Here is a 14,922-nt window from a genome sequence, read left to right on the forward strand (position 1 = left end):
TCCATCATAAAAGTGCATCTATCCATCATAAAAGTGCATCTGTCCATCATATCTATCCATCATAAAAGTGCATTTGTCCGTCATAAAAGTGCATCTGTCCATCATAAAAGTGCATCTGTCCATCATAAAAGTGCATCTGTCCATCATATCTATCCATCATAAAAGTGCATCTGTCCATCATAAAAGTGCATCTGTCCATCATAAAAGTGCATCTGTCCATCATAAAAGTGCATCTATCCATGATAAAAGTGCATCTATCCATCATAAAAGTGCATCTGTCCATCATAAAAGTGCATCTGTCCATCATATCTATCCATCATAAAAGTGCATCTATCCATCATAAAAGTGCATCTGTCCATCATATCTATCCATCATAAAAGTGCATCTGTCCATCATAAAAGTGCATCTGTCCATCATAAAAGTGCATCTGTCCATCATAAAAGTGCATCTGTCCATCATATCTATCCATCATAAAAGTGCATCTGTCCGTCATAAAAGTGCATCTGTCCATCATAAAAGTGCATCTGTCCATCATAAAAGTGCATCTGTCCATCATAAAAGTGCATCTGTCCATCATAAAAGTGCATCTATCCATGATAAAAGTGCATCTGTCCATCATAAAAGTGCATCTGTCCATCATAAAAGTGCATCTATCATCATAAAAGTGCATAAAAGTGCATCTGTCCATCATAAAAGTGCATCTATCCATTATAAAAGTGCATCTGTCCATCATAAAAGTGCATCTGTCCATCATAAAAGTGCATCTGTCCATCATAAAAGTGCATCTGTCCATCATAAAAGTGCATCTATCCATGATAAAAGTGCATCTATCCATCATAAAAGTGCATCTGTCCATCATAAAAGTGCATCTGTCCATCATATCTATCCATCATAAAAGTGCATCTATCCATCATAAAAGTGCATCTGTCCATCATATCTATCCATCATAAAAGTGCATCTGTCCATCATAAAAGTGCATCTGTCCATCATAAAAGTGCATCTGTCCATCATAAAAGTGCATCTGTCCATCATATCTATCCATCATAAAAGTGCATCTGTCCGTCATAAAAGTGCATCTGTCCATCATAAAAGTGCATCTGTCCATCATAAAAGTGCATCTGTCCATCATAAAAGTGCATCTATCCATGATAAAAGTGCATCTGTCCATCATAAAAGTGCATCTGTCCATCATAAAAGTGCATCTATCATCATAAAAGTGCATAAAAGTGCATCTGTCCATCATAAAAGTGCATCTATCCATTATAAAAGTGCATCTGTCCATCATAAAAGTGCATCTGTCCATCATAAAAGTGCATCTGTCCATCATAAAAGTGCATCTGTCCATCATAAAAGTGCATCTATCATCATAAAAGTACATCTATCCATCATAAAAGTGCATCTATCCATCATAAAAGTGCATCTGTCCATCATAAAAGTGCATCTGTCCATGATAAAAGTGCATATATCCATGATAAAAGTGCATCTATCCATCATAAAAGTGCATCTGTCCATCATAAAAGTGCATCTGTCCATCATAAAAGTGCATCTGTCCATCATAAAAGTGCATCTGTCCATCATAAAAGTGCATCTATCATCATAAAAGTGCATCTATCCATCATAAAAGTGCATCTATCCATCATAAAAGTGCATCTATCCATCATAAAAGTGCATCTATCCATGATAAAAGTGCATCTATCCATCATAAAAGTGCATCTATCATCATAAAAGTGCATCTATCCATCATAAAAGTGCATCTGTCCATCATAAAAGTGCATCTATCCATCATAAAAGTGCATCTATCATCATAAAAGTGCATCTATCCATCATAAAAGTGCATCTATCCATCATAAAAGTGCATCTGTCCATGATAAAAGTGCATATATCCATGATAAAAGTGCATCTATCCATCATAAAAGTGCATCTATCCATCATAAAAGTGCATCTATCCATCATAAAAGTGCATCTATCCATCATAAAAGTGCATCTGTCCATGATAAAAGTGCATATATCCATGATAAATGTGCATCTATCCATCATAAAAGTGCATCTATCCATCATAAAAGTGCATCTATCATCATAAAAGTGCATCTATCCATCATAAAAGTGCATCTGTCCATCATAAAAGTGCATCTATCCATCATAAAAGTGCATCTATCCATCATAAAAGTGCATCTGTCCATCATAAAAGTGCATCTATCCATCATAAAAGTGCATCTATCCATCATAAAAGTGCATCTATCATCATAAAAGTGCATCTGTCCATCATAAAAGTGCATCTATCCATCATAAAAGTGCATCTATCATCATAAAAGTGCATCTGTCCATCATAAAAGTGCATCTATCCATCATAAAAGTGCATCTATCCATCATAAAAGTGCATCTATCCATCATAAAAGTGCATCTATCATCATAAAAGTGCATCTATCCATCATAAAAGTGCATCTATCCATCATAAAAGTGCATCTATCCATCATAAAAGTGCATCTATCATCATAAAAGTGCATCTGTCCATCATAAGAGTGCATCTGTCCATCATAAGAGTGCATATGTATGCATCTGCATCTATCTGGATAGATGCACTTTTATGGACTTCAAAACAGAAATGGCCATTATAAAGCTTGGAAGAACCAGGACATTTTTCAACTCTGATTGTAGTCGTCTAAAGAAGAATATCATACACACAGGGTGAGTAAATCATGGACTAATTTTAATGTTTGGGTGAACTATCCCTTTAAGCTGCAGTTTAGAGCGATGTAAACACACCAGGGTTCAGTCCGTCTGTCTCCAGATCCATTAAACATCTTCACGTCACTGCGTCTCTTCTGTGTGACCTGGAGAACGAGTGTAACCCTGCGTGTCCCTCTGCCCACACGTATGCTGTTATAAAACAGCTCTTACATCTTATAGGATGAAGCTGATGGAAAGCAGTCGATACACACACACGTCTCTCACACACATCACTTGAATACTAGCGATGGGTGATTTCTGATTAAATAGCCTAGTTAGTTAGTCTAATGTGTAATGAGCTGAAACATAAATTAAATCTCTGTTGCTTGAAATAAAATGAACCATTACTAAAATAACATATCAGAAATATAAAATATAGTTCACCCCATAAAACCTGTACTAAAATCCATTTATCTTTAGATCACAAATTAAGATATTTTTGTATATTATATTTTGTCACGATATTGATGACAGAATTTAGATTTTGTATTTTGTTTTTGGGTGAACAGTCCCTTTAAATCAGCAACGCAGCCTCTGGGGACATTTCTTTATTTAGAGGAGTTGAATAGAATTGAAACTCTTTGTTTGGCCATTGCAGCAGTTTCTGGTTCGGACCTGCAGCGCCATCTAGCAGTGATGATGTACTAATACACCCTCGAGGAAACTTGCATTCAGACATTTATCTTTTCATGGAAGACATATTGGGGTTTATTAAAGATGTGATACTCCAGCCAGTAAGACCAGTTACCAAAGAAGCATGTGGATATTATCTGTACAAATAAGATCAAAGTGCTAAAATGTTGAAGTGTAAAGCCAAGTATTACAGAAAATGCCAGTCCCTCCTCATTAGATTGACTCTCTGATTGGTGGAATTCTCTGTACAGCATCATGGGTAATGTAGTTTTTCTGCTGTTAAACATGATTATTTAAAAAGAAAAGCAAAGCAAGCTGAAATCATGTGGATTGGAGACTTCAACCAGAGCAGATTAACAACTGCGTAGCTCACAGTAGGGCTGACTTTAAAGGGTTATAAGTTATAGTTAAAAATCAATTTCTTGATGAAGAAAATGAATGGAGTTTTTACTTTCGAAACCAGACTGTTAGATCGAAGTTCGGTGCATGTTCATGCTAATGCTGTAAAGGCGATGACGAGAACACTGACGAGGGGTTGTGCTCATTAATGCTCATTAATGCTGTGTTCTGTGTGATAGACACACACAGGTTTTGTTCAAATACACACTTTCAAAAGCATCTCATTTTGCACTGGGTTGCTGCTGGTTTGACTGGAGCGTGTGTGTGTGTGTGTGTGTGTGTGTTCTCAGGGCCATCGGTGCGAACCCCCTGTACTGCGACTGCCGCCTGCGCTGGCTCTCCGACTGGGTGAAGACCGGATACAAGGAGCCTGGGATCGCGCGCTGTGTCGGGCCGCACGGCATGCTGGGAAAACTGCTGCTCACCACGCCGGCCAAGAGGTTCGAGTGCCAAGGTGAGATGAGGGGAGTGAAGGATCCGTCAATGTCGAGAGCGGTGATATTTCCCTATCATTGAGATACTATGATTTTTATTGATATTTTCATTTAATTTTAATTTTACATTTAGTTGTGTTTTTGCCCTTTAAAAAAAAATGTATATCTATATAGTTTTTATTCATTTTTATTTCATTTTTATTTGAGTACATCAACTTAAAATGAACATGAAAAATTTCAGGTAACATGTTTCATTTCAGGTTACAACGTTTTGTTACTAAAAGTTAAAGATAAACCCATGAAGCTGGGTTATAAAGATGGTTATGATGAGTTAAACCACAAACTCTGATTTTATCTTTATCTCTCTCTCTCTCTATATATATATATATACATACATACAATCTTTTCAACCACACAGTATAAATATTTTTGTCTTATAATAATACATATTATTGTATATTGCATATTATTGGATAAAAGTGTATAGTTCGGATATAAACACTGATGTCTACAGTAGTGATCAAAATACAGTAAATCACCTTTTGAAAGTAACGTGACGCTTCAAATAAAGATTGTATCAGACCTGATGAAAGAAAGGCTCAAAAGTGTGGCGGTGAAGACTGTCGTGCTCACCAGCCTCATGATAGACCAGGTTTTGTGCCCAGGTCTGTGGGGGTGTGCCCCTGTGGGACGAGGCATGTCAGATACACCAATCAGCTCCTGTCCTCTGTATCACCTCTGTATCATCACTCCACCTCTGGTGATTCGAGGGCAGCGGTTTCCAGTGAAATGTTGGAGACCCCAATGAAAATTGGTACCCTTTTAAATAGACTTTGGCAGCGTGAAAGCTACTGCCTTGGGTCCTAAAGACAGTAGAAAGGAATACACAGCCGTCCTCGTTTTAACAGCGTGGTTCCCACTACCGTAACACCGGAGTAGGCGCAAGATAATCTCTTCTGGACAAAGGGGCCATAGAACATAGAACATAGAACATAGTCAGGCTATTACAGTCGATAAATTGCAAGGCGGTTGTGCAAGGTCAGGACCAGTTCCTGTCCCCTAGGGAGCGGGTTTGGAAAGGGTTTTTTTATAAAGTTGAGGTGACCTCTTTGCCTTTTCAAGGAACAGTGTAACGTCCCCTCTTGTTCTCCCTAAATCACCATGCTCTTGGAGTCCTGGTCAAGGTTCGTCATCAAGGCTCTTACTGTTGGCTGAACAGAGTTTGGTTCTCGGAAATGATATCTCTCCTCGACAATAACGTCCCCAGCCCGAGTTGTGGAACCTTCATCTAACGGACACTGGGTTTTCAGCTGATGTCTCGGAGACCATTCTCAGTGCTAGGGCTCCCTCCACTAGAGGAAGTTATGACGATACATGTCTTTGAAACATGTTTCACTGCACGTAATGCAGATCTAGTTAACTGCCAGATCGCTTCAGTTCTGGACTTCCTGTGTTTATGTGGCCGCTTAATCCGCTTGCCACGCCTGAACTGATGGGGAGCCCCTTGGGAAGCGTCCTCTGCTCGCCCGCTGAGGCCTCGCGTTAGAACCAAGATCCCGTAAAGGGGCTTTAGTCCTTGAGGGTCCGGTTGAGACCCCCTTTGAACCTCTTGAGTCGGTGGCGGACAAGCTTCTGACTTGATGGTTTTTCTAATGGCTATCACTTCTTTGAAAACAACTGGAGATTTGCAGGCTCTGTCCGTCTCGCCATCCTGCCTACACTTCAGGGAACAGGTTTACAGTAACCAGAGACGTTATTCTCTATATCAGTGTCACTGTGTATGAAATCTTGTGTTTCTTCCGGGAACGAACACGTCACAATATTCCTCATTTAAATAATTAATGTGCAGAGTAAAGGGGCGGGGCCTGGTTGAGTTAGTTAGTAGTGTGTTAAACTGGCGGTTATGGAAAGGGGCGGGACATTTCCCAAACACACTCGAAGCGCTCGACCAATCACAACACACTGCCCCAGCCGACCAATCAGAGTACAGTGTGCTTTTCAGAAGGAGGGGCTTCATAGAGACAGGAAGTAAACAGAGCGTTACTGACAGACTGGGAAGAGAGGAGCCGCAACAATGGAGAATATGAGGAGAATAATCAACATTCAAGCAGGAAAACCTGTTCTAGTAGAGACTGAAACATCAAGACTTTGAGAAAGGGCAGAATATTGCTGATTTAAATAAAAATCTTTGTGTTACATAATATTTGTCATTCATACCTCAGCAAAGCTCCTCTACCAGTCTTTGTTCTGAGAGAGACTCACTCAGATTCTCACTGTGCCTCTTTGAAATATGGATGCTGGTGTTATTGATATTCGCGGGACTCGTTGTGTCTGTGTGCGCAGGTGAAGTGGACACTGCGATACTAGCGAAGTGTAACCCGTGCATGTCCAGCCCCTGTCTGAACCACGGCAGCTGCGAGGCGGACCAGACGGACGGACACAGGTGCACCTGTCCTGAGGGATTCAAGGTGAGCGCACACAACACGTGATCAATGAGAACGCTGACAGACAGACAAACGCTCATGCATTTCCTTTCACGTACAGGGCAAGAACTGTGAGACTGTGATCAACGCTTGCGTCAGTAATCCCTGTAAGAACGGAGGAACGTGCCACATGTCCGGAGAAGGGGAAGGCTACAGGTGAACTATCCAACTCACATTTTCTTATCGTTTAAAAACATGTGGATTAGTTGAAAGCATGCAACAAAATATTATTTATTGTACTAAATTCATCATATTTTCATTTTAAAACAATTGTGTCCGTACAGCACTGCATTACAGCTAAATTAATTGTTCGGAAAATTATATCACAGTATAAAAATGTAATTGTCCGAACAGTGGTGTTCAATTCCAGGTTTTTTCAGAGAATCGACTCTGACTCAATGGAATCAATTCCTCGACTTCATCAACCATTGATTTTACATCAAAACAGAGGCTTGCAGTTGCACAATTAATTAAAAAAAAATGTCCAACACAAATCATTCAAAGTCCCCCTGTGGTGAAAATCCAGCTTTCAATGTAGTTAATGTGTGGTGTTTTTAATCTGCTTTAAGACAAACCATGTGTAAATTAATAAGTCGACAGCATTGCTGAGTATTTCCTCCTTAAAACTGCAGTGAATCAAAGGATAATCACCTGCTGGAAATTATAGTACACATTCACAACATCATGAATAATATTGCTTTTGTAACAGAACATAAAGCAACAACAGCAACAAAAAATAATAAAAAAAGGTTTTAATTAATATCATTAAAAGTCATTCAAACACATGAATGTTATAAAAAAATAATCACTGCAAAAATAAGAAAGCGCTCTCACAGGAGAAGCTGTAACTGATATCAGTTCTTATAAATAACAAAAAAAATTATACATTTATTGGAAGGTGTGCTTTATTACACTCTTCTACACACCCTTTATCAACCAAGGGTAAAAGAAAGAAAAACATCAGAATTGTGTCTCATTTGCTGTAGAGAAAGGCGGATTAAAATGTATACGATAAATCTGTTCAATTTACCATTTCAACATTTAATATAGATATCGAAGCACACTCACACTCTTAATTATTTATATCTGCTAACCTTGATTTTTGATCTTTGATGCTCCAAACAGACTTTCTGCTGACTATAAGTACCTTCGCAACTACATGTCAACTTATTCAACTAACTTGAACCCTAAACTAAATGAGTATTTATAGCATTAATACAACATCAATGAAATGACAGAGCCGGCATGGAGGTATTTATAATTACAATCTACGGTTACTGAATGTTATTTAAGTAGGATAAATGTAACGCATGATATAGTATCTGTCCGAATTCCCTGCTTCATTTCATTCACTTCTTGCTGATATAATGCACTCAATTGCTGTGCACTATATAGTGATTGAACATGTGAGCGGTTTCAGACACAGCAACAGCGTCAACACCAACGAGAGTGGATTATTCCTGTAGGATCGAGCTCGACTCCAGGGCTCTTCAGAGTCGAGGAATCCACTCTCTTTCACCTCTTGCTTCTAAAATAAGCTGCAAAAACACACTGTGATTTGATGTCTTATATTTGATATTTTGGGTGAAATATGACAAGGACTTCTTAATGAAATGAATTCCCACAGTGCTTCAAAAGCTTGATCCCCAATTAAAACAATGCGTTTGTGTTTTCTCAGCTGTTTGTGTGCTGCGGGCTTTGAAGGTCCCGCGTGTGACACTGACACTGACGAGTGTGAAGATAACGACTGTCAGAACGGAGCGACCTGCATAGACGGGATCAACAATTACACATGTTTATGTGCCCCTTTTTACACAGGTACATGTTACGGCCCCAATATACTCACTGAGAAGGGGTAAAAAGAAAGTTTGAAACACCTTTGCTGTGATAAACTGTTAGAAAACACCCTGACTCCGCCCACATTTCTCTTAGCGAACATCCTGACTCCGCCCACATTTCTCTTAGCGAACATATTGACTCCACCCACATTTCTCTTAGCGAACATATTGACTCCGCCCACATTTAGATCAATATGTAAACATGAGCTGCTCTTTCCTCTCAGTAACAGAATAAACACAATAACGAAACTGAATGAGAAATAGCAGTTCAGAAAGCATCTGATCATAGTGATGTGGAGATGTTTGCTCCAGCTCTGAGATTCAGATCTACAGTCACGTCACGTTTACTCATACAGCACTTTATACAGTCGACTGATTTAAAGCAGCAGCTTTACAGTATTAAACATGAACAACAGTGTCAGTGTCTCTTTCAGTCAGAGTTACAGCTTCAGTTTCTACTATAAAGCGGCTCTCCAGTGTGTTCCTGTTTGTACTCGCGTCTGAACAGAAGAAATGGAGATTTACCTCTCAAAGAAGGCAGAGCCTCAGAGCCACACCCACCTGTTACATCATCACCACACTGACCAATGGGAGTTTGAGGACGTTTAACCAGCCGGAGAGAACTTTTCCCGGAAAGTTCACTTGGGCAAATTGTTTAGAACTCCAGAAATGAATTTAGTTTTGTCTCTTGAAGTATATTGAAGTATATTGAAGTATATTGAAGTATATTGGGGCCCTTAGTATTCCTGTCTGAACATATACATTTGTGTTTTCTTTAAATCAAAGAATTTTCTACTCTTTTGTCTTAAACTCTTGTAAGCAAATTGTTATATCACCAAACTTACAGATGTGTGTGTGTGTGTGTGTAGGGGAGATGTGTGAGGACATGGAGGATATGTGCGCTTCTACTCGCAGTCCCTGCAAGCACCAGTCAACCTGCTTCATCACAGTCACTGGCCCAAAGTAACCACTTCTCCTTTAACCCAGTAGATGAGTCACAGCCTTTTAAGTAAAGAGGATCTATTCTGCTTTTCTCCATGTTAATCTCTCTTCAGTGTGTAATGTTGCATTTTGATCATGAAAAAGCTCCAGTTCTTCTCTATATCAGTGCCAGTGTTTCTGAACTCCTGAAACGCCTCCATTGTATCTTGTGTTTCTTCCGGGAACGAACACGTCACAATATTCCTCATTATAATAATTCATACGCAGAATAAAGGGGCGGGGCCTGGTTGAGTTAGTCAGTAGTGTGTTAAACTGGCGGTTATGGTAAGGGGCGGGACATTTCCCAAACACACTCGAAGCGCTCGACCAATCACAACACACTGCTCCAGCCGACCAATCAGAGTTGAAAATAATCCGAAAATTATCACCATCTAAGCAGGAAAACCTGTTTTAGTAATGCCCAGAAACAACATCAAGACTTTGGAAAAGGACACAATAGGTCCTCTTTAACTAAAAAAATCTAATCTTTTCAAAGAGCTCAATAATGTTAGTGGTGTGTTTAACGTGTGCACGTGTGTTTGATTCAGGTGTATATGTGCACCTGGTTATGTGGGTGACGACTGCAGTGTGAACTATGATGACTGTAAGGACCACAGGTGTCAGAATGGGGCGCAGTGTGTGGACGAGATCAACGGGTACTCCTGTGTTTGTCCGAAAGGCTTCAGGTCAGTTCTATACACCATTATCTGTACATTTCAACATCTGTGGGATGAACCCCACGTCACCAGTGATCCAGACACTTCATCTTTTGAAAGACTGAAACTAATGTCAGTGTTGTATGTTGTTCTAGAGGGACTTTATCTGACTCGATAAGTGCAGAAGTTGAGGATGTGTTATGGTGTGTGTTGACGTGGATCTGTACGCAGGAGTGCCTCACATTACTCGTGGGATGAAGTGCTTTTGTTATGACCTAGACACCAACATAGAGTCGGCCCAGATCCGGCCCACATCTGGTGCGTGTGGAGTCCACATATACCAGATGTGGGCCGACACTATGTTGCTGTCTGGTGATATTCATCATTCAGAAGTCATTTTGTTCCCTCAGTTGAGTGTTTCAAAAAAAGCCAAACTTTCTCCAACTCTTTCACCGTTATTAGATTTAAGAAGTGTACAGTTGATCTCTTTAGGAAACTCATTTTACAGTCTGTGATCACCTGATCCTAGACGATTCCCTACTAGTCATTCAGAAAGCTGAGGTGATTTGCTTAAGACCGTACTTTGGACTGTATTGTCATCACTTTCCCGCCGGAACAGCCGAACTGAGTGTCAGAAGAGCTGCTGAGGGACTGGATTTAACAGGGGAAACTGAGAAAACGCCAGTAAAACAAACGATTATCAGTTTAAACTAAAGCTTGGACTCGATATAGTGTTCTTTACAATTTACCAAAGATCCAGTGATCATGGATATTGACATGCAGCTGATATCGTGTTTCCTGACATTTATATGAGCCTGATTTCAACGCCGGGGAAAAACATAAAGCAAATTTGCCTGTGAACGCTTTATATAAACACAATATAGGTCTAAATCCATGTGATCACTTATATCAGTGTTTTATATATATATATCATCATATCATCCAGCCCTAAAACTTGTGTAGTTTTTTATCAGTGTTTATTTAAAAACATCCAGTTATGCAGAATACATGATGGTAAATATTAAATTGATGTGTTGTCAATACAATATATAACAATACAATATATAGGGTATGATTTTACCCCATAATTCAACATATTGCTACAAAATGATAACTGCAAATCCACATTTCTCTGCCTGGATCCAGTTTCTGTGAATCGTTGCGAATCCATTCACTTCTCTGTTCTGTAGCTTCAGCAGTCTGTGAAAATACACCTCAGAATTCTTGTCAAAGCTAGTTGTTGAATCTCAAAGCTCATTCCCGTTTTATATGTATATACAGACGGCATTCACGCTGAAATCAAATGCTGCCACTCAGTGTGTGTAACCGCAGTCACTCCGGCCGACGGTGACGTCACACACATAGCCTCTATACAGCTTGTGCTCGAGGTTCGTCCGCATTCTCGGCAACAAGTCAAGCTTGTTCTCAGTTGGTGTCGGACTCCACCAAGGCTGTCCTTCATGGACATAATCTCAAGGCCCAGCTGAGGAGTGGAGTGGCATCAGGGTGGCATTTACTAACCGTGACCTTCAATGCATTCTCTGGCAGTTTGTGGCCTAGTGTGAAGCCTTTGGGATGAGAGACTGGACTCCATATCTGAGGCCATAGTATCATTATCATTCCACCTGGTATTAAGATGCGTTTTGGTCGATCGGATCACAAGTGGATGACGCTTAATACAGGTGGAAACTGGGTATAACACATTTTGAGCTTGTCCACTTTCCACCACTTGCAGAGGTAGTGGAAAACACATTCGACCGGATTGCTTTCTTGGTGTAAACGCTCATGTGGTCGATTGTGTTCAAACAGCCCCTAAAGACCGTCTACTCTCCACCTACTAAACTAATGCGCTTTCATTGCGGGACGTGTTATTGGGAAGTGCGCTTGACAGACGGGATTTAAACTTGACGGAAGCAAAGGGACCCGCTCATTGACCATCCCCTTAACATAATCAGGACAGAAGTGGTCGAAAGTGGACGAAGGAGACGAATTAAAACGCCAGGTGTAAACAGATATGTGTCTCACTCATCTATTTGTGATCCGATCGACCAAAACGCATCTCAGAAAGAGACCTCAGTCAGAAAGAGGGAGGTTGTCCTCTTTGCATAAGAAGTAAGTTCCTTCTCCAAGTGCAGGAGTTTACGAACATACCTCAGGGTGTTGTTCACGAGTAAGGGCAGGTCAGAGTGTGAGATTGGTGGGTGGATCGGGGCATTGGCAGCAGTAATGAGGTGACTGCACCAGGCTGTAATGGTGAAGGCCCAGACAGCAACATCAGGGGCTTTCGCACCGGAGGAACCTTTTCAGTTCCTTGAACAATTGGTGGAAGTACCCAGATTTTGGCGAAACTAACTCTACGAACATGGAACAGTGATGGATGGGCCTCTTATCCTTTACGCTGAGGAGAAAATCCAACGCAACTTTGAGGAGACCAAGAGAAACATGATTATATATTTCTGCTCAGTTAGCAACACTGGACATCAACCACACGGCATAGGCTAATACCTTTTCATTACTGTCTAGTTTCTATGTATAACAGTTCTGTTTAATAACGTATTAGACTAACCTGACAAGCCAGACCCACATCAAGATGTTAGGTCTGGGAACTCAACATTGGCAGGGCTCAATCCGAGGCCCTGGATAAACGCTTGTCTTCCAGATTCCCTCTGCACGCGATAGGATAGCGCTACAACCAACCAGAGCGTTTTCCCACCAGCGGAGCTAGTTGATAGATTAAACTGTTGCCGTATCCGGTCGACAAAACTCCGAACACATCTTCCTTTTTTAAGAATGACTGCAGTGCCGTTCTTTGTTCTTTTCTCAAAGAAAAGCTTAACTCCAAGTCTTCCAGAGTCACGGCCAAAGCCGACTGGAAAGACCGCTGTTCGCCAGCAGCTCTTCTTTTTTTTCAAGTAGCAGGGAATTCACGCGGAACCGTCACAACTCTGCCGTCATTATGTTTAGCCCGCCCACCAACTCTATACACGATGTGATTGGCCTGACTAGAGTTTGGTTTTTCCAGCTCGCAAGCCAACGGAGAGTTGCTAGACAACCCTGGCTGCAAAATAACATTTGCTGCCGCTAGGGTGCGTCTAGATTTCTAGGCTAGTATTAGACAGGAGTGTTAGTGTTACGAACTGCTCCGAGACACGAAGGTTGAGATCCAAATGCAGCTTTAATTAAGGGGCAATCCAGACACATAATACAATATACAGGCAATAGGTCAAAACACAGGTAGGTCGTCCAAACAAACAAATAAACAAACAAACAAAACAGGCAGGGGTCATAGGCAAAAGAGTAATCCACAGAACAGGCAAGAAATCCAAAAACCAAGAGACATGAAACCAGGGAAAACGCTCGGAAATGCAGTGTAACAACATACAAAACTTCGCAGTGAGTGAATGAGTGAACATGATATAAATAGGCTGAGACTAACAGGGTAATGAGACACAGGTGAATGCAATCAGTGATGATGAGTCCGGGCAGTGAGTTCTGGGAAATGTAGTTTGTGAGGGAGTGATAATAGTCTGGTGTGGAGTACCCTCTGGTGGCTCTCAAGGGCACTCCAGCTGGTGACCGTTACAGTTAGACAGATCGTAAACTACGGTAATGAACACGGAGAATGCGAGTACTGTGAGCTCAGGCTCTGGCGTTCTCAGCACTGTCAAAATAAAGGTCACAACAAGAGTGGTTTACGTCACTTCAGAGTTCCTACTGCGAATGCAACCAGAAAAACGTTCCTAAGGGAGCCATTAGTTCTCGGGGGACCACCGTGGAGGCTAGTTCCTAGAACTATCCGGTGCGAAAGCCCCTATAGTGTCGGCCCAGATCCGGCCCACATCTGGTATCTGTGGAATCCATGTGGAGCTGAGCATGTGTGCAAAACTCTCAATTGACCAATGAATCAATGTTCCTGACCCTCACCTATGGTCATGATCTTTGGATAGTGACCGAAAGAGCGAGATTGTGGGTACGGGCAGCTAAATTAAGTCCTTGGTCATGGTTTATTTTACAGTGAGCGTGTTCTGGCTTTTTGCAGTGCTGCTGGTTATCAGGTAAGATTATTAGGTGATGGCACTGTGGATGTTTTCTGTGCTGCTTCAGGTGTCCACAACTTTTCCCTATAACCACTTGTGGGGTTCCAATGGTGTGTATTGTCATCTTTAAGATATTTAATTGATTGTGTGTCTGCTATTATCTACAAATGTGATTCAGACATTGAGAGAAGAAAGTCCCACATTAATCTGCAAATTGCAGTTTCAGGCATGCTTCTAATAGATGCTCACTCCAGCAAAAGAACATGCATGACAGAGAAAATCACAGTCACATTTGATCTGGAACATTTTGTGTGCAGTGGACAGCTCTGTGAAGTGCCATCGACTCCGCGCTCTCTCTGCGAGCTGGCCGACTGCCAGAACAACGCCCCCTGTGTGGAGCGGGGCGGTCATCCACTGTGCCAGTGCCTGGCAGGGTTTGGTGGACCACGCTGTGAAAAGTTGGTCAGTGTCAACTTCGTGGACCGAGACTCCTACCTGCTACTGAGTGACCTGAAGAACTGGCCTCAAGCCAACATCACGCTACAGGTATTCAACCAAGCCCGAACTCTGAACAAATACTGGATGAAATTTGTCAGTGTTGTTGTATAACATTGTTCACGTGGCATCAGGTATACAGAATTAATGAAAGCAGCTGTGTATAGAGGATTTGTAAGTAGCTGTGCTTTATAACAGGTTACCAGTCTAGTGACAAGGTCCATTTCTTGGCAAAGGCA

The 14,922-nt window shown here is 41.1% G+C and overlaps 1 protein-coding gene across 1 annotated transcript in view; it reads left to right on the plus strand.

Annotated features, from left to right (window-relative positions):
• Positions 1 to 14,922, plus strand: part of slit1a (slit homolog 1a) — a gene marked incomplete at its 5' end in the record, with an annotated part of 120,621 nt that overhangs the window by 96,879 nt on the left and 8,820 nt on the right. The window contains 7 exons of the mRNA XM_081351729.1: positions 4,050 to 4,213; positions 6,537 to 6,661; positions 6,738 to 6,832; positions 8,355 to 8,494; positions 9,384 to 9,477; positions 10,044 to 10,181; positions 14,506 to 14,734. Coding sequence (XP_081207855.1) covers positions 4,050 to 4,213; positions 6,537 to 6,661; positions 6,738 to 6,832; positions 8,355 to 8,494; positions 9,384 to 9,477; positions 10,044 to 10,181; positions 14,506 to 14,734 — 985 coding nt within the window. The remainder of the gene's footprint in view (positions 1 to 4,049; positions 4,214 to 6,536; positions 6,662 to 6,737; positions 6,833 to 8,354; positions 8,495 to 9,383; positions 9,478 to 10,043; positions 10,182 to 14,505; positions 14,735 to 14,922) is intronic.

Source organism: Scardinius erythrophthalmus (assembly GCF_964197995.2).
Source record: "Scardinius erythrophthalmus genome assembly, chromosome: 21".
NCBI lineage: Eukaryota > Metazoa > Chordata > Actinopteri > Cypriniformes > Leuciscidae > Scardinius > Scardinius erythrophthalmus.